This window comes from Pelophylax lessonae (assembly GCF_965119305.1).
Source record: "Pelophylax lessonae genome assembly, chromosome: 1".
In the NCBI taxonomy this organism is placed as follows: Eukaryota; Metazoa; Chordata; class Amphibia; order Anura; family Ranidae; genus Pelophylax; species Pelophylax lessonae.
In genome coordinates, this window is record NC_138768.1 from 699,657,278 (window position 1) to 699,677,621 (window position 20,344).

A 20,344-nucleotide genomic window follows, 5' to 3' on the forward strand; every position below is an offset into this window, starting at 1 on the left:
GACCAGTCTGAAACATTCAGACAAGCTGAGCTGCACCTGAGCACCATGAACGGACCCTATCAATGGATCCTGCTCCCTGCTCACTATAAATGTACCTGGCAATCTTCCTGGTAAGCAGAAAAAAACCAAAAACTATACTCTCCTCTAGCATCTACCTAGAAGGGTGCCACATATGAAAATGATTTACTCAGCTTTCATAATTATTTTCCAAATATCTTTAAGTTTTTTTTGGTAGCTGTAACGTTTTATTTGCACTAGGTGTCGACTAGTCCTTTATAATGCTGAGTCATTCTCTGATCTGTTCTGATATTCTCTTTCTTCTTCATCAAAGAGGTCTTTCTCGTCAGACATTGTTCTCTCTGTACATTTTAGAATACAAGAGTGCTTTATATTTTGTGCCAGTCGAAAATAAACAGCTTTATTAATTTCCTGTTCAAGTTACTGATTAATCAGATTCAGCTTCCTATCTTTATGATCATCAGATTACGCAGTACCTGTAAATAAGGCTGACAAATAATAAGCATGACTCATAAACATCACAAATAATTTAAGATAAAGCGATATTTTGAGTCTACATTGTCTCCCTTTGAATCCAAGTGAAAAATACCAAAGCTTTTTTTATTCTAGAACATTATTATTATTATTATATTATTCAGAATTCATGCAGCACTAACTTTGTACAGGGTTTTACAAAATAAAGGGTGACAGTGCACTTACAAAACAATTCAACAGAGGAAGATTAGGAGGGCCCTGCTCATGAGAGCTTACAATCTAAAGGATATATTAGAACTATATATAAGTATACTTAGACAAAATGTATTTGTGTAATTCAAAGAATAGAAAAATAGCAAAAAATGTCCATTGCAATCAGTCAGATTTCATTCCTTATTTTTCTCCTGACCTTCCTCCATGTTTACATTTTTTTTAACTCTCCAGGGGCCCTAATGCATATAGCACTTAGTCCCTTTCCAATTATATGTATACAATTTGTGGTCTCATTCACAAAATTGGCGTTTCTACATCCCCTTAAATGGAAGGAACAACCAGACAATTAATGCCCAAGGGACTTTTGCTACGAAACGCAAAAACAATCAATCATAAAGTACAAATTGTTTATTGTAAAAATGATTTAAAAGATTGAGTTAAAAACAAATATGTGAATTCACAGATATCCATAGGAGAATATTCACAATAACATAGTCATAGGCTATAAATTGACTGGGCTATATCATTAATGTGTTTGTAGCATTTCGACCGCAATTTGTGAAACTCAGTTCACTTCCTCAGGAGAGATAATGAAAATATTCAACTGCAAAAAAATAAACAGATTATGTACAATAGAGGGACACAAACCCTTATTCATCCCAGTACAGTAGCTAATTGTACATACATATATGTTTATACTCACCCACCTATTCACAAAAGAAGGGGGTCAGAGACTGGTCATCAACCACTGAACATCCAGTGGGAGGATTACCATGTGACGTCTGTCCTGGAAGCTGTGGAAGAGCGGATGACACCCACAGAGGATACCCAGAGAGCTGGCAGAGATAGAGGACCCTCCCCAAGCTCATAAAGAAAAAGCATCAATTCATTCATTTAAACACTACAAATGCACAACGTGCTTTCCAGCACACTAACAAACAGCGTAAGAATAAGAACACAGCTTTTTAAAATGTTTTATGCACCATCCTAAAATAGTGGCCACTGGCCAGTATAGTGAGCTGAGACGCATTGACTGTGCTTTTATATGATTCTGTGAAGATTCAGCTTCCCACTTTCTCTTTTACATTGGGCGCATCTGCTGACACTACTTTCAAATCAGTGCAGCCTCATCAGTGCCTCCTCATCAGTGCCCATCCGTGTGACAGTATTCACTGTCACTGGAAGTTAAAAACAGATAATTAATGGTTTGAATTGCTTCAGATGGGATGGTTATATTTGCCAGAAATATCTCCATATAGGAATATAAAGTTTTATTCCCATTTGCCATGAAATCTGTTCTTCCTAAATGCTGTGTATATTACATATCTTTCAATGTCAGACAGGTTTTCCTTTTGTTTGTGTATTGGGAGGGAATGTGGATTGCCCTGTCTCATTGTTAAGTGTTAATGACCTCCAATTGTTCTGTCTGTCTGCCTTAAGAGAAACTTATTATGGGATGTATATAGGTATGTGGATTGGATGCTAAGGGGGAGGGGGGATTGTCCCACATTGTATATTTTTGTGTACACTGTATGAGAGAGTAAAGCTCTGTTCCTATTGGATGGTGAATGTTATGTCCAGTCTTCAACAGGGTCCACCTGGGTGGTAACCTTGTGGGTGAAAACTGTATATAAGTCTGTTCAATAAAGTTGTTTGAGGGTGAGTTCACCCTCAATCTAGAATCCTGTCTCTTATTGGGGGAATCTGCTGCAAGGGATTGCTATGGTCTTCCATACTCCCTTAGAGAATCACTAAGCTCTTGTAAGAGCTTGTGTAAGAGCTTGTTCTGCTGCACTCTCTGGGGGAAGAGATTCACCTAAAGGAACCTGGAGCCTTGTCGTAGGTCCAGGGTGGGTAGGAGATTGCGAGACCCTAACCAAGCTGCGGCGGTTCGTGGGGTCTGAAGTGGTTACGGTGTCTGGTGGAGTGCTTGGAGCCCCTCGGGAAGCACTAGGAGCATCTGTCAATGGAGGTACCCAGTCAGGGGTGCCCTGTTCCGTTACATTGGTGGCAAGCGGTGGGATGGCGTCCTAGTGTGAGGAGAAGCAGCTCGGAGACACCGGTAGCGTTATGGAGCGAGCTAACACCTGTGCAGCAACCCAATATGAGGAGGAGTTTCTCTGGAGGTTGCAGCAACACTTAGTCCAACAGGATGGGCCTGTATCAGAGGAAGCCATACTAAACTGGAGAGATTTCACTAGAAAGGAAATGTGGTATGAGGCCTTAGAGGATGTGCAGTGGAGGCGGAGAGAGAACATTCCCAGCGAAGAACAGCGGTTCCAGGTATACGTTGCCCTGCGGTTACCTTTCCTAGGAGAGCAACCCCTGGATGAGTGGGTGACGGAGCTGTGGAACCTGATTTGGAAGGAGTTGTGGCTGGATGAAGCTTAATGGGCACTAAAGTGGTATGCCATCCGGCACGACCACTGGATGGTTGACGACAATATGCCGGAAGGTGAGGACTATAGTGGCCCGGGCTTGCTGTGGGAGGCCTTTGAGGAGAGGGACTTTGGATGTCCAGCAGAGTTTTGGCGCTGGGAAATACAGGACACCAGGGAAGCCCTACTGGGTCTCCCCAAAGCGGATGACTTGGGGTCAGACCTGATTCATCTGGTCAGAATGGAATGGGAACTGGAGCAGGACTACCAATGCCTGCACTGCTCCATTCCACCCCAATCTACCCTGCAAGCAGAGCCAGAGTCCTGGGTGGCAGATCCAGACCCACAACCCTTCAGTTGGAGAGACAGTACAGACAGGGGGTACTGTGAAGACCCACCGATGGCAGGTGGCGATGGGACCGAGGTCTCTCTACCGGCCCTACAGGGAGGCTGGGCAGGCGGCCCAGATCCCCAGCTACAGCAGGAGTTACAGGGAGACAAAGGTGTCGTCCTTCCTTCCCAGCAGCAGTGTACCTTCCAGGGAGAAGAGACAACTAATCCTTCTCCCCAACCACAGGGAGACAACAGACCTGACCCCAATGGTGCAGATGGGACCGGGGCCTCTGCACCAGACCCACAGGCAGTGGTGTATTTAGGTTTTGTGCTGCCCTAGGCCTGACTAAACTTGTGCACCCCCTAATTTAAATATGACCCACCCCTTCCTGTAAAGGCCACACCCCTTCCTGTTTAGGACCCACCTTGTCATCTGTAAACCACAACCACAGTCTATCAGTGCCCATCAGCATAGCTTCATCAGTTCCCATACATTCAGCCTCATTAGTGCTGCCTCTTTACTGCCAGTCAGTGCAGCATATCAGTGTGGCCTCATCAGTGGCCATCAGTGCAGCCTTCTAAGTGCCCATTAGTAAAGCCTTATGTCACGGGTTTAGTAAGATTACACTTTTAAGATATTTAGACTTGTGTTTGCTTCCACTAATTGTAATTATAGGATTATTTCACTTATTTGTATAATAAATAGGAAGTCCATAGTCATTATACAAATAATTAAGTATTTTCTTGCTGCCCCCCTGCAAAGTGCCGCCCTAGGCCTGGGCCTTGTTGGCCTAGGCCAGGATACAGCACTGCCTACAGGGATGCTGGATGGCTGGTCCAGATCCCCAACAATCTCCATCAGCACAGCCTCTTTAGCGCACATCAGTCAAGAAGATAAATTACTTATTTACAACATTTTATAACAGAAACTTAGAAAAACTTTTTTTTTCAAAATTTTCTGTATTTTTTCATTTGTTTAGCAAAAAAGAAAAAACCCAGCGACAATTAAATGCCATCAGAAAAAAGCTCTATCTGTCTCGAAAAAATGTTATAAATTTAGGGGCAGTGTTGCATGATCATGGTACGTAGGTATGGACCATAGGGTGAGTACCTGGATAGAGAACTGGCTCCAGGGGAGAGTCCAGAGGGTGGTGATAAATGGGGAGTACTCGGATTGGGTGGGTGTGGAAAGTGGGGTCCCCCAAGGTTCTGTCCCGGGGCCAATCCTGTTTAATTTATTCATAAACAATCTAGAGGAAGGGATATCCAGCACAATCTCTGTATTTGCAGATGATACTAAACTAAGCATGCCAATATCTTCCATGCAGGATGTGGAAACCTTACAAGCAGACCTGAACAAAATAATGGGGTGGGCAACTACATGGCAGATGAGGTTTAATGTTGAAAAATGTAAAGTAATGCACTTGGGCGTCAGAAAGACGAATGCAAGCTATTCACTAGGGGGGGGACGACCTCTGGGTGAATCTAAGATGGAAAAGGACCTGGGGTCCTAGTGGACAACAGGCTTGGCAGTGGCATGCAATGCCAAGCCGCTGAAAGCAAAGCCAACAAAATACTGGCATGTATAAAAAAGTTGATTCACTCCAGAAATAAAGAGATTATTCTCCCACTCTACAAGGCTCTGGTCCGGCCACATCTGGAGTATTGCATCCAGTTCTGGGCACCGGTCCTCAGAAAGGATGTGCTTGAACTGGAGAGAGTCTAGAGAAGGGCAACAAAAATAATTAGGGGAATGGAGGATATCAGCTATGAGGAAAGACTACAAGCATTGAACTTATTCTCTCTGGAGAAGAGACGCTTGAGAGGGGATATGATATCAATGTACAAATACTGTACTGGTGATGACCCTAGCATAAGGAACAAACTTTTCAGAGAAAAGGAATACAATAAGACTCGTGGCCACTCACTGAAACTAGAGGAAAAACGGTTTAACCTTAAAATACGTAAGGGGTTCTTTACTGTCAGAGCAGTAAGGATGTGGAATTCTCTTCCACAAGCAGTGGTATCAGCAGGGAGCATTGATAGTTTAAAAAAAACTATTAGATGGGCACCTTAAAGACCACAGCATACAGGGGTATACAATGTATGGTTAACAGCAAACACACAAATCATAGGTTGAACTGGATGGACTGATGTCTTTTTTCAACCTCACTAACTATGTAACTATGTAAAGTGTGACAGCACTGAAAACTGAAAATTGGCCTGGGGGTGAAAGTGGTTAAATGTCACTTTTGGATTGTACATTGTACAGGTGCACCACTTTACATGCAGGTTTAAGGCATTCCCCAAGCATGTTATTTATTTATTTATTGTGTATTTTTAATATTTCACTTGCTTCTCCCTGATGGACAGCATTTTTTATTTAATTTTTCATTGATACATGTCCTTGGTTTTTATGATGGGGACATAATGCAGTGCACTGGGAACAAGATTAGAGTTTTTTTTGGAAAAAGGTGCTGTCTCTTTAAATGTGGATATAATTAACGGGTGTATTTTCACAATGGGGCTATTATTACCAAATGTTTTCAAGAAGTCAAAAGATGTATGCAGATGCACTTTATTTCATTTAAAATAGTGTTTGGTGCACTTTAACTTGAATGTTTACAAGAAACAGACATATATGCATGGATACATTGAGGGTTAGGGTTAGGGGTAGGGGTAGGGGCCACAATGTAGTGCACAGTGAACAAGATTAGAGATGTTTTGGATGAATACTGTTGTCTCTTGACTTTGAATAGAAGTAAAGGATGCTTAAAAATTGGGCCTTTGGTGGTGCACATGATGCCTTGACACCATAACCCTATGAAAGTGCTGGTCATGAAGGCAATAATTGCCTTTGTAAGGAAAAAAATTGCAATGATATGCATCTGTGAAACAGGTGCGGAAAAATTGTTGTTTGGGTGTTGGTGGAGCCATACCACTGTAAGCCCAAAGAGCTGGTGTTGCAGAAGGCCAAAAAAAATTTAATCTTTTCTAGTGGAAACTAAAATGAGGTTCTGTGAACCTAAACAGAACGAGAGGAGGGTTGGAGGGTGGCACCCTGGTCCAGGCCTAAACTGAGGCTCAGCTGCCACATCGCAATGATAGACTAGTCTACAAGGTCTGCATCAGGTGCATCAAAGCTTGATATCCACGACTGATTCATTTTAATGAATGTCAAACGGTCGACTGAGTCGGTGGAGAGTCTCGTTCGATGATCTGTGATGAAACCTCCTGCTGCGCTGAATGCCCGTTCCGATAGGACACTGGAAGCTGGGCAGGCCAACAACTCCATGTCATACTGGGCCAGTTCTGGCCAGTGGTCTAATCTTAAGACCCAGAATGCCATTGGATCGGATTTGTCACATGAAAAGCCCTCTATGTCACTTTGTGCCCTGACGTAATCGTCCACCATGTGATGCAGATGCTGTCGATGCGATGTGGCAGCTGAGAGGCTTGGGCGGTGAGGACTAAAAAAAGACCGAAAGGCATCCGTTTCCAACGCTCCTCTCGTGACCCACAGTAGAGTCCATGGTAGTCCAAGAGAGTCCTCTTGAGACTGTCCTCAAGGGATTTGATCCTGTGGACTCTCTGGGTGGATGGGAAAAGCTCAGAGACTTTTGACTTGTACCGGTGGTCAAGTAGGGTGGCCAACCAATAGTGGTCAGTCTCTTTAATGGCCTTGATTCTGGGGTCCTTTTGCAGGCTCTGAAGCATGATGTTTGCCATGCGTCGCAAATTTGCAAAGGCCTGAGAAGCTGACTCCTCGGGGTCACTCAAAACGACATGATCTTGAACGTGCTTCTCCTCCTCCCAGCCACGTACTACTCCAAAGTGTCCCGAGGGAGTCAAACTAGGCCTTGCAGATTGTCGCATTTCTTCCTCCTCCTCCTCCCCAAAGCCTGCAAAAGTTCCTGAAGAATCGTCCTCCTCCTCCTCCTCTTCCACCCCTGGATCCTGCTCAGGCCTCTGGGAGCTAGGCATAATGGGGTCAGGATAAAGGGGGCCTTGAGAGGTTTGACCCATTATCGGAAACCACCATTCCTGGCTGCAGCTGGCGTGGTGTCAACTACCTCTGGGCCTGTGCCTGCAGAGCCCCAAGAATCTCAGGGGCAGTGTGCTGCCTGTCCCCTAGACACACAAGCTGCAGCACTGCGTGATACCTTTTGGCCTGAGACATAGAATAGCCCTTTGAACGCTTACGAGGTACCTCATCATATTCAAAGGACCATTCTGCAGAGGAGGGCATGGAGAAGGATGAGGAGGAGGAGCAGGAGGGGATAGAAGTGATCGATCTACCCGGATCAGCGACACCACCAGTTGTTTGCAGACATGGGGGCAATACTTGCTGCAGCACCGAGCCCTGGCCACAATCCCTTCCACTGGCAAGCAGTGTCGCCCAATGAGCAGTGACAGAAATGTACCGTCCCTGCCCATGTTTGCTTGACCAAGTGTCAGCCGTCAGGTGTATCTTACGGCTGACTGACTTGGCCAGGGACGACACTACATTGCGTTCCACATGTTGGTATAGGGATGGCAGGGCCTTACGGGCAAAGTAATGCCGACTTGGCACCTGCCACTGTGGAACTGCACATTTTGCAAAGTCGCGGACGGGAGCAGACTCTACCAGTTTAAATGGTAAGAGTTGCAGAGCCAATAGTTTTGCCAAACTACGGTTTAGACGCTGGGCATGTGGGTGGCGGGGAGTATACTTTTTTTTTTCGTTCCAGCATGTGTGGAATCGAAATTTGCCGTCTAGATGTTACAGCTAGTGGTGTGCTGGGTGTAGATGCGACACTGCCTGCTATATCATCATCCCTGTCAGTGGAGGCTGCCAACAGGTGACAAGTGACTATAGCAGGTACAGACTGATGTGCAGGTGGAGCTTGAGAAAGAGCGCGAGGAGGACTACTGACCGATCTTTGGCCCTTTTGCGGGTTCTTCAAATGCTCCTGCCAACGGGCCAAGTGGTGGGTTGTCAAATGCCTGGTTAGGCAGCTTGTACCCAAGTGGTTGACCTTTTTGCCACGCTTTATTCCCTTATGACAAATATTGCAGGTCGCAACTGTTCGATCTGCATGAGATGTCTCAAAAAAGGCCCAGCAAGAAGAGGTTTCTATAGTGGCCCGGGAGACAACAGGTGCGGCCTTAGATGGAGTGGGCCGTCTGCTCTCCCCTCTTGCTTGCTCTGCCTCCTCCTGAACCTCAGACCCAACATCAGACTCCATAAAGGCATCAGGCAGGAGTAGATGGCCGACACTGTGGTCAAACAGCTCAGCTGACTCCTCTGCCATGTCTGAAGTTGGGTCTAAGGGAGGACTTGAGGTGGACATGGACTCATCTTTATTTGCTCTGCCAACTGCAGAAGATTGACCACTTTTCTCTGCCTGGGTCACTGTAGTTGCTGATGATGACGATGATGAGGGTTTGGTTATATAGTCCACCACCTCCTGTTCGTACTGTGGACGTATAGCTTGGCCACTGCGGGAGAACAATCGAAATGGTGGCCTGGCTGAGGACTGACCACCACGTCCACCCTTGCCTCTAGACACCCTAGAAGCTGTGCCCCTTTCCACAGCAGGGCCACGTATGCCTTTCCTTGGTCTACCTGACATAGTTGTCACTGAGGCTTTATCAACTGTGCGATGTTAAAATCACCTGCAAGACGCACACTGCTATGCGACCCAAAGTTGTCGCTAAATAAAGCAGATGTGTGTGACGCAGAGTAGCAAAGCCTTTTGCAGTGGACTTAACGCTTACAACAAGAACAGGCGTTAACTTGTCACTGAGGCTTTATCAACTGTGCGATGTGAAAATCACCTGCAAGACGCACACTGCTATGCGACCCAAAGTTGTCGCTAAATACAGCAGATGTGTGTATCGCTGAAATGTATTTTGCACAATAGCTGACTAGCAAGCATGTATACCTGCTGTAGATACATCAGCAGTGCAACGTGCTCACTAGACGAAACCCTGACACTTAAAACTATCCCTACAAAAACTAGATTATTGAATCTAACTATAGTGTTATATAGTACCCTAACTACACTGCATATCCCTTTCCTCACACTAAAAGAACAGCTCCATACAGCAGAAAATAATTTCTAACTGACACTCCCTTTAAATTTTTATTTTTTTTTTCTAACTCAAACAGCACAATCGCTGTATTTCTAACTACACTGACAATCTTTCTGTAATCTGACTGCTCTTCTGCTGATATGGAGCTTTACAAGCAATCGGCTATGCAGCAAACATTGTTTAACACAGCAGGAGAAACACAAATGCTTCCCGTCTCTTCCAAAGCCTCTGTATTACAGTGCTAGAGGTTAGGCGGGGCTATGTTATATACTGGGGTGCGTATTCACTCCTGATTGGCCTCTGGTCCCCGTAGTCACTCCAATCATGTTCCTAGCAGACTCCTGCCCCCTCATTGGCGTTTCTGGGCCAATCACTGGCTTTTAAAGCCCACTTCCTGTCCCATTGCATTTTGGGCGGTTCGGGTGACCCAAATTCCGAACTTTTACCGCAAAAAGTTCGGAATTCGGCTGAATTTCGAACACCCAATGTTCGGGTCGAACCGATGGTCGACCCGAAGCCGTTTGATCATCCCTATTCACAAGGAGGTTTAAGGCATAACCCAAGAAAGTTGTTGAAAATAATTTCACTTTTTTAATGTTCCACGTTGAGCCATTTAAAAACAGTGGCTCCCCAATGAACTGTATTTTTTTTTTTTTTGCTCTGGTAACACCCATTTCCCCACGTTTGGTTGACAATCCTATGCCTATTACTCTTGAAAATGAAGAGAATTGGTTTTCATGACTTGTTTCCCATTGGTTTCTATGTGGCTCACATTAAATATTAAGATTTCTAGCTGTGTTCACCGAACGTGGGCAGTCAGCGAGCCCAAGCAGATTAGCCCATCACTACTTACATCCCCATTGACATTTGCTGATTTGGAATTGCGGGCAGAATCTCCATGATTCTATCCACAATCCCAAATCACGTGACAGTCACTGCAAAATGTTAGATGGTGTTATTGTTCCATTCATTCTAAATGGCCTCTCAAATGCAGCGTGAATTTGCATGGATTGTCTAGCAACAAATTGTGACAAAATGTGTTTTTCAAAATTGCAGGAGCTTTTTTTGGGCAACAAACACACATAAGGCAGCTCACTGAAATGAATGGGTTGCCCAATATGCAACACGTGGAATTGCCTGAAAATCGGCCCCACAAAATTGTGAGTGGGAATGCAAAGCATGAATGGAGCCCTGAACGTGTTAATGAATGAAGTCTGCAAACACTGTGTACAGGCTTCATTTATACTGAAGATGCTGTCAGTGCACGTGATATAAAGAGGACAGGACCTAGCCAGACATCTGATTTCACATTTGTAAAATTGTAAAGCAGGGTGCTTCTATCGCTATCTCAAAAGAAAAAAAACTGTGTAATGTGAGGACCTACCTAGATAATTCTTTCAGTTTTTATACAATCAGGCAGGCCCTCAACATACATGTTGCTAGGATAAAAGGAGATTCCAAAATGTGACTGTAACGTCCATGGTCTGCATTACCGTTATTCTGTAGAACCACTGTAAATTTCCCTGTAATCTATCTGAAACTGACAGCACAAGCAAGCACCCAGCTGCCGCACAGCAAGGGGTAAAAACACAGCCTTAGCTTCTTTTCATATTCTGTCACCAATAGCTCATTCAGTTGCACACAAAAATCATGAAGGTAAAATTATTTTCATTGTATTCCTCATGCATTCACAAGCCTACTTCAGTTATTGTTCGGGAATGAAAGCCTGAAATGTTTGTCTCATGGCTTTTAATTTATTGATTTATTTCTGTCTTGGTCTTTTTATTACATATCATTGAGCACAAAACATTTTTAAAGCAGCTGAGATTTTTCATTTACCATTATATACAAGAATTAAATCACATTCTGTACAAAAAATATTTCCTCCAGTTTCCTAACATTCCCACAGGCAAATACCATCTTTCTGAATGCTGGCTGCACTTACAAAGACCATAGTGTGCTTCAGTTCCCTGCATCTTGGTGAAGTATACAGAAAATATGTACTTACCTACTTCACTGTTTGTCTGTTATTTGATAATAAAATCAATATTTTATATTCCCTATTTATTTATACAATAGCAAACATCTTCCTTGCCATGTTCAAAGTACCTCTCCAAAGACATAACTACACTCTACTACCCATTGTTGAGGCTGCAACATCGTCATGAAGTTGGAATGTCTTATTGGGGGGGGGGGCTAATTTTCTCATACAAAACGCAATCTTTATTCTATAATGTGTTGGTTGACAGACATTATTTTCTATTGCTTATGCCTCGTACACACGCAACGATTGTTGGCCATGAATTTTCGGCCAACGTCCGATCGGCTGATTGTCGGTTTGTTAGTATGATGCTCCCGACAACCGACTGCGACTTTTCTGGTGTGCATGCTATAAAATTTTTGTTGGCCGTCAACAGAACGGCCGATTTTCCGTCAGTCAGTATAGATTTTGGCAGACAAAAATCAGATGAGCAAGACTGGGCATGCTCAGAGAAGAAAAAACACACGGAAAGTAGACCAGCACATGACATCACTTCTGAAGTTGGTTGTTGTTGGCCGAGAAAATTTGTGTGCAGTCTAGAGCACATTTCAACCAACACAACAACACTGGACAAAAGACGGCCGATCGGTCGGCCGATAATCGTTGCGTGTGTTCGAGGCTTAAGGCATGCAAACTAACTTAGCCAAAGAAAGCACAATTGTGAAGGTTTTGTTGTTACAGGTAGTTGCCGCTAGCTTGTAGGAACAAAATTAAGATAGTGACGCAAAAAATGTACTTGATCACTAATACAACAATTTAGACACTCTTCTCATGGAGTAAAGAGAATAAAATAATAGCCAAAGCAGTGTAAAACCATTGTCATCAAGGTAATAGGCCTTTGTAGACATCTTGAATGCCTCTTTTAAAGGTGTACTCATAGCTAGGGGGTGACCATATTTGCTTCAAATGCATATCAGAGACACAATATTATACACAGGCAGGCCTCAGCTACAAATAATTATCAATCCTGGTTGGCTGGTTCAGTTTCAGTACATTGATTTTAATTGAGGCAGGTGTCAGCATGGGGTTAGTTCCTACAGTGCACTTATCAGACATGGTGCAAGCCATTCTATGTGTATCCAAACTAGCTATACTAACCACTGGTATGTCTTATCATCATCATTTGACTTTTAAGCCTTTCACCATCTTTCATCTTTCAAAATCCTTTCAATAACCATCTCTACAGTGGAGAGATAGTGAATCATGTCCCCTGTCCTGCAAGACCCTTGTATTCTGACAGCGGGACCCACCCCTATCTGAATACACAGCATTCTAATAAAGTGAAGACACTGCTCAGAGGCGTAACTAGAACCTTCAGGGCCCTGATGCAAGAAACCATGAAGGGCCCCCCAGACCCCTGGCCGGGGCCCTTACCTTCAAGCCCAGGGCTCTTCCAACTAATCCTGGGGCTCTTTACACTCATTGCATGGCCTTTTATTACGGTCCCGCAGCAGGATTCTTTCACAGGTTCTGCAGTGGGCCCCCTTCCTGCAATCTTGGGGCCTCCCCAGAGTGGTGCAATGCCAGGGTCCGGTCGCAAGTGTGACCTTTGCGATCCTGGAAGTTCACCAACTGGTTTGCTACCGGGCCCCCTGGAGCATGGGGCCCGGTAGCGATTGCAACCCCTGCAACCCCTGTAGTTACGCCCCTGACACTGCTCTAGGTTGACCCACCTCTCAAGCCTTCTATTCTGTACAGGGAGGTGCTGGTCCAGATGTCAAGCCACAGGATACTTCACATAGAGAAGTGGTTGACCGCACTCAAATGTATGAAAAACACTGATCCCTGTCTCTTGTAGCTGTGATGTCTTTGTATTGATGGATTACCAAAAAATATGCTTGGACTTGTCATACATTTGAGTGTGATCACCCACTTTATTGTCTTCAGCCACTGATAGAAAAAAGTCATTTTTTCTACATTAATTTTCATTTATTTTCATCTGGTAATTTGGCCAGTTATTTTTTAACTTCTTTTAACAGAGCAAGCTGTCCAAAAAAAGTGGCATTTCAAGGGTTAAGACAAACTATATTGAAGGGGTGCTTACAATGGTCAGTTTTTATTATTTATATAAAACCTTTATCCCAAAAGAATAAAAACTGTTGCTGTAACTGTTATAGCTGGAGTTCTTTTTTTAATTTGTTAGTCAAGTCTATCTAAACTACCCTCTCCCCAGATTGACAATGTCAAAGGTGTGTCCATAGCTTCTCGAGTGAATATAATTAGTGAATATAATATAATAGTGAAAATAATGAATACAAATAATAATAAATAAAGGTAAAAGAGCTAGTTTAGGACTTGATCTAGGTTACTGTAAAGGTCAAAAGTCTAGGATCAAAGGCCATGGTTAGTATGTTTTAAATTATAAAATATTTCGTGTCAATGTGTTATAGGTATAAAGTAAAATAATAAGATGATGTGCATTTTTATTTCTTGGCCTTACTATGCGTACAAACAACAAATAATATACACATACTGTATTGTATATGGTTTTGCCACAAACGCCAGGAATAGGAAAATGTATTTTGTTTTTTGGGGGGATTTTCAGTAGTAGGTCATGGTACTCCTGTTTGAGCATCTACTTTTTCAGACTTTATTTTTGTATGTAGTCACATGTATTTACACGCATGTTCCCGTATAAGCGTTCGTGCAATTTTGCATTCACGTGCGCATTTTTGCGCAAATGCACAAAAACGTATTCTTGTGTTCTTGTTCTGCACAATAGGTAAATGGGCATTTGCACATAAATTACTGACCAAAAAAGCTGATTTTTCTATTTTTCTTTTTACTGAAGAATGCACTGTGCTTGTTTATGTGCCTGTGTGTATAAGAACATTACAATTAATGGGCTGTATTTCAGCCCAGTAAAAAAAAAGCTATACTGAGTTTTTTTCAAGCTGCAGTGTGCAAGAGGCCTAACATGGTAATAACAAGAAATATACAGTTAGGGCCGGTTCAAACTGGTGCGATGGAAAACGCTGCACTGCTATGCAAATCACATGCAATGTCTTTGCGATGTGAATTCAGCCATACAGACAGTACGGCTGAATTTGCATTGCATTCGTGCAGAACCCTTTTTTCGGTCCGCACCAGAATCTGATCTGATTCCTGTCCGAATTGACAGTTCACACTGTGATATGCAAACTAATCTGGGGGCGTCATTACCTTTGTATTGACCCTCCCAGCAGTTTGCATGAACTGGCCCTTAGTCTTTAAAAAAAAAATGTATGTGTTATTGTTATTTCGGTCTAAATTTCCTAAATAATAAATAAATACAGAGATATCTATTAATATTTGCCACCAAATAAAGGCCCAAATTATCCTGTAGAAAGCAATGTATAATTCACCTGAATACACTAAGTAGTTTCGATATGTACAACTAAACAAACACAAAGTTGCAAAACTTCAGCCATTAAGGGTCCATTCACACTAGCGCGACTTGTCAGGCGACTTGGTCGCCTGACAAGTCGTGGTCGGTCGCTCGCCACTGAATAGTACAGGACCCATTCAAATAGGAGCGACACAAGTCGCTCCGACTTAGAAAAAGGGTCCTGTACTACTTTGGGGCGACCTGGAGGTGACTTGCATTGACTTCAATTATATGAAGTCCGTGCAAGTCGCCCCACAAAATCCTGCCGCGCCAGTCTGAATGGGCTGTAAAAGACCTGTTTTCATACTTCATGTATAAGGCTCCTTTCACATATAGGTGTTTAGGATCGAGGGCAGAATTGCCTTGATTCTGCCCGCGATCCTCAACTATGGCAAGTCACGGGACGCCCGTGCGATTCCCGTGACTTGCAATGGCACACCAAACGCACCACGATATTGCCACGATTGTTGCCCGACGAATCGCGGTAAAAACACGCAAACAAAATCCTGGGACACCTGATGCCCAAATGAAGTACAAGAACTTCTTTTGGGGGCATCAGACATCCTGTGATTCAGTTTGCGCAATCTTACCATGATTCGTCAAGCAACAATCGCTGTAAAATCGAGACAAATGCGGGGTGCCATTTCAAGTCACGGGAATCGCTCGGGTGTCCCGCAACTTGCAATGGTTCGGAATCGCGGGAAGAATTCTTCCTGCGATTCAAAACGCTTATATGTGAATGGAGTCTAAGGAGGTTAAGCTTGATCTTTTCTGTTTTTTTTTTTTTTTTTGCTGATTGTAATTGTCTCTCTCTGACAGTAGTGAAGCAGCTAGGGTGGTAGAAGAAAGCAAGGATAGGTTGTTCCAGATGAACATTCAGTGCCGGTTCACACTTGTGCAATGCGGGAACGCTGCGAATATGCAGCGTGTTCCCGCATCGCATCCGCACATCTGGCAGTTCACATTGCCATATGCGATACGCAAGGGGTGTCAATTAAAAGTTAACGACACCCCCAGTTGCGATCGCATATCGCAGTGCGATCTGCAAGTTCGCACAGAATCGGATCGCACAAGTGTGAACCACTGTGCGATCCGATTCTGATGCGGCTCAAAAAAAGCTTAATGTGCGAGTTTGCTGCGGATGCGCTGCAAATTCAGCCATACAAAGTGTATGGCTGAACTTGCATCCGCACATGAGATCGCACTGCTCCTTCATTACATGCGATCTCGCAAACCGCACAAGTGTGAAACGACACTTAGGGATAGATTTTGTCCAGGAGCAGACATGCTAAAACAAGCGCTGTTTCTGGAAATCAGAGACAGCTGGTCACTGTATAACAAAATGTATTAATATACAACCAAACTATCCCACAGCATTTATAGCATTCAAAAAAATCATGTTTTCTAATATCAACAATTTACTGGCTGAATTATCCAAATTTAGAGTTATGAGACATCTAGTGGTTACACCAGAAAATCATATTTGCAGATACGGAGATGTTATTGTGTTATTGATGCAAAGTTTGCAAGCATAAAGAAATAAGATATGTGATAGTTATTTTCATTTTGGGTAAGGTAAGGGTCCTTTTTAAAATTTTAAGTGTAAAAACAAATATTTCTAATTTCATCATTGCTCACATGCTTAGCACTTGATTCCAGCTTTGCAACATTTAATTACATATGACTTTAAAGCAGGGGTCGGCAACCTATGGCCCGTGTGGACATTTTCACCGCTCTCCTCTTCATTTTACAGCAGCCGATATCACAGGGATAGGGGGGGCTGCTGAAATTAATTTTTCACATTAAACAGCAGGTGATTGGTTGCCGGGTGATCCTAGCAACCAATCACTATCCTGTTAATGTGAAAAGTTAACTTCAGCAGTTCCCGCCCCCATCCAGCCCTGTGATACCGGTCAATCTCTGCTCTGCTGTACACATACTGTATGTAAGGTAGGAGAGTTCTACCTACACAGAGTGTGTTTGTGTGTGTGTGTGGGGGTGGGGTGCAGAGGATGCTATGGGGGTACAGAAGATACTACAGTAGGAAGGATGCAGGGGCCAGGAGACACTGCTTTGGGGGCACAGGAAACTGCTATGGGGGTAAGGCAGAAAGGACACTATGAGAGTGATGTAAAGGGAGACAGAGGACACTACTATGGGGGTACAGAGGACACTGCAATATGGGGAACCCTATTAGGGACTGGGGATAGGAATCACATCTCCCCTGGGGACAGGGACCTCTTCTGACCTGGGGACAGGGACCCCTTCTCACCCCAGGACAGGGAACCAATCTCCCCTGGGGACAGGGACCCTATGACCCCCTAGGGACAGGGACCCCTTCTCACCTAAGGACAGGGACCCCTTCTCACCTGGGGACAGGGAGCCCATATCCCCTGGGGACAGTGACCCCCTTCTCACCCTGGGACAGGGACCCTATGACCCCCTAGGGACAGGGACCCCTTCTCACCTAAGGACAGGGACCCCTTCTCACCTGGGGACAGGGAGCCCATATCCCCTGGGGACAGTGACCCCCTTCTCACCCTGGGACAGGGACCCTATCACCCCTGGGGACAGGGACCCCATCACCCCTGGGAACAGGGACTCCATCTACCCTGGGGAACCCCATCTCAAGACCATGCTGGCTGGCAATGCTGGCATCAGCCACCCTTTGGTGCCAGGATGGGGCAGTAAAATCTGGATCCCCAGTCACATGCTCCCTCAGGGTAAACTGGCTTTGTATTAGTAAAGCACCTTAAAGTGAGGTAAACCTGTACTGTTAATATTACTATGTTAGGATTATTATTATCTTAATTTATTAGCAGGTGAATGCGGCCTTCCATGCATTCACATAAATTGAATTTGGCCCTTACGTGGGAAAAAGTTGCTGATCTCTGCTTTAAAGGATACTTTTATCATTACAGAAAAAAAAAATGCACATATTTTTGCAAAAAAAAAAAAAAAAGTGAATTTATTTATTTCCCTGCAGGAGCCTGGAAAGCATTGTACAAAAAGATCATGGGTGCAATGTGGACTCTTCCAGACATGTCCACATTGACCTTTGTACGGGCTTTCTGTTTGAAGGCTGGAGCACATGTCAGTGGACTAAGAGAGTGCTCATCAGCACCCTTGCAGTCCATTGAAACTACAAGTCAATCTGCCGTGGTGGCAGTAGTAGTTTATTGTTGTTAATTCATTCACAAGAATGTGAATAACAAACTGTGTGGGCGAAGCCCCACATAGCCACGCTGTTTTCAAATTTTGACAGCAGCTGTGGGCAGAAGAACCCCTGTATGCTGTCGCAGGGAGGGGGGGGTCGAGGAGAGAGGGGGAAGGAGCTGGAACATGTTACATGTTTCACCTTAAATACAGGTAGAGCATGAAACATGTCCCAAAGGTGAACTTATCCTTTAAGTGTACACATCAATGGTACTAATGGGAAGTCCTGGAAGTCGCACATCTCTGCAAAACCCTATAAAAAGGTGTATGGCAGCTTCAGCCTAGGCTCCAACCAGGCTGTGCCCCCAATGCATTTCACTCCACCCACTGAACTTAGTCATGAGTAAGCCCTGTGGTTGGAGTGAAACATGTTGAGGACATGGCCTGTTTCGAGCCCGGGCTGAGGCTGTCATACACCTTCTTACGGAGTTGTGCAACTTCCTGGACCTTTTCATTAGATGTCTACAGCTGGGATGAGCTCTGTATGAACTCCAGGCAGTTGCTACACAGGAGGACCTGGTGGAGCCTTAAGTGGCACCTGTAAATTCAGTTTAGGTCACTACAAATGGAAAAGTTTACATTGACCCCTGCCAACCCTGATTTTAGAGTAACTGCACTTCCGTGAATTTTTTTATTTTTATCATCCCTCTTTTTTGTTAGGGAATGAACTGCTAATCTGATCTGCTGAGATCACCTGCTCAACTGCCACATGCCAGGCCCCATGCTGTAATTTTCTTTTCTATGTCAGTTGGAGCCAGTTGTCTCTTCCAGGTTCTGCCAGACAGCCCTCCTGGCCCTTCCTTCCCCAGCTACAGGGTGAAGGTCGTTGCCTCCTAGGATATGTGATATGTATATCCCAGGAGGCAGAAGGAACAGGGTTTATGTCTGCCAAGGCAAAAATGGAGGTAGGATGGGATGAGTGGGTGGGATGGAAAACATAAAATAAAGGTTTTTATTTCTCCAGTCCCAGAGAATTTTTTGTGAGTTAGCTAGAGAACGTATTGAATGCACAAATCCATAGAGGGTTTACTTTAACTGTTTGTTCAAATAACGTATTTATATTTTCTTTATAGATACGAAATGTGGCCTCTAACCTCTGCATTGACAGCAAACATGGAGCTACTGGAACAGAACTCAGATTAGACACCTGTGTGAAAGATGGCTCTGAAAGGACATGGTCACATGAACAGGTACACTCCAAAATGCACCCTTTTAAATTTGTATATTGGATTCTGTTAAATTGTACCATACAGCATAAGAAGCTAATTTGCTATGTTAAAGGAAATATGGCTGTGAGTTATTTAGGTTGCCTTTAGGGCTTAAAGACTCATTGCTGGAGATCTTGGTTCCTCCTCCAGATTACTTTCACTGCTAAATTTACCTGTAAGCGAATTTACCTGAAAGTGACCAGAAATTAAAAAATAAAAATGCTAAAAGTAAAGGCTTATTCACTAAACTACTGAAAATGCCTCAAATAAAATGTAGAACATAATAACATGGGAAAATTCAGTTTATTGAATGAATCAATAAAAATGAATTATGCTGGGTTGCTATAAGATACTGCAGTCTACTATTTCTTTGCTTGAAAGTATAAACAACGAGATAACCCTCTATTCTAATATTGAGTTAATGCTTTTATGACCCCTATAATAAAGCATTTTTATTTGACTTAATTTATAGGGTTTATTTCATCCTTCATGGATCTGGTAAACTTTAGACTGCCAGCTGTGGGTTACTATGTGCTATGCACAAAGTGTAGGATTTCCCATCAAACAGATTAGGAATTATTATAGGAAACATGTAATTTTTGCTATTGCACAATCATTTTCCTCTGAATGGAGTGCACAACGGTATTATCAGACAATGAGAGATCAGCACTGAGGTCAGGAATGGTTAGGCAGGTTGTATCAGCAGACTGTAAGAGACCAGCATTGGGTCAACAGTAGGGCTGAGCACAAGTGTGTCTTTTTTTTTTTCCCAAAAAGTAAACAAAAATCAGGAGATTTCTACAAAGATTCCCCATTATGGAGAATATTGGAGTCGGTTAGGAAGGAAACATTTTTTCTTTGTTTCTGTGGTTTTTAAGAGTGCAATGGGCTTTGAATGGTTATAGGAGCTCATTTTCATCTCTACTGAACCCTTTTTTTTGTGCCAAAAAAGAGCCCTCAATTGCCTCATAATTTTCACAGAAAATATAAAAACAAAAAGGAAAAAATAGTCAATTAA

General features: G+C 43.6%; 1 protein-coding gene across 1 annotated transcript in view; it reads left to right on the top strand.

The window, feature by feature from the left end:
• Positions 1-20,344, top strand: part of GALNTL6 (polypeptide N-acetylgalactosaminyltransferase like 6) — a 1,801,337-nt gene that overhangs the window by 1,715,170 nt on the left and 65,823 nt on the right. The window contains exon 10 of the mRNA XM_082264335.1: positions 19,192-19,308. Coding sequence (XP_082120461.1) covers positions 19,192-19,308 — 117 coding nt within the window. The remainder of the gene's footprint in view (positions 1-19,191; positions 19,309-20,344) is intronic.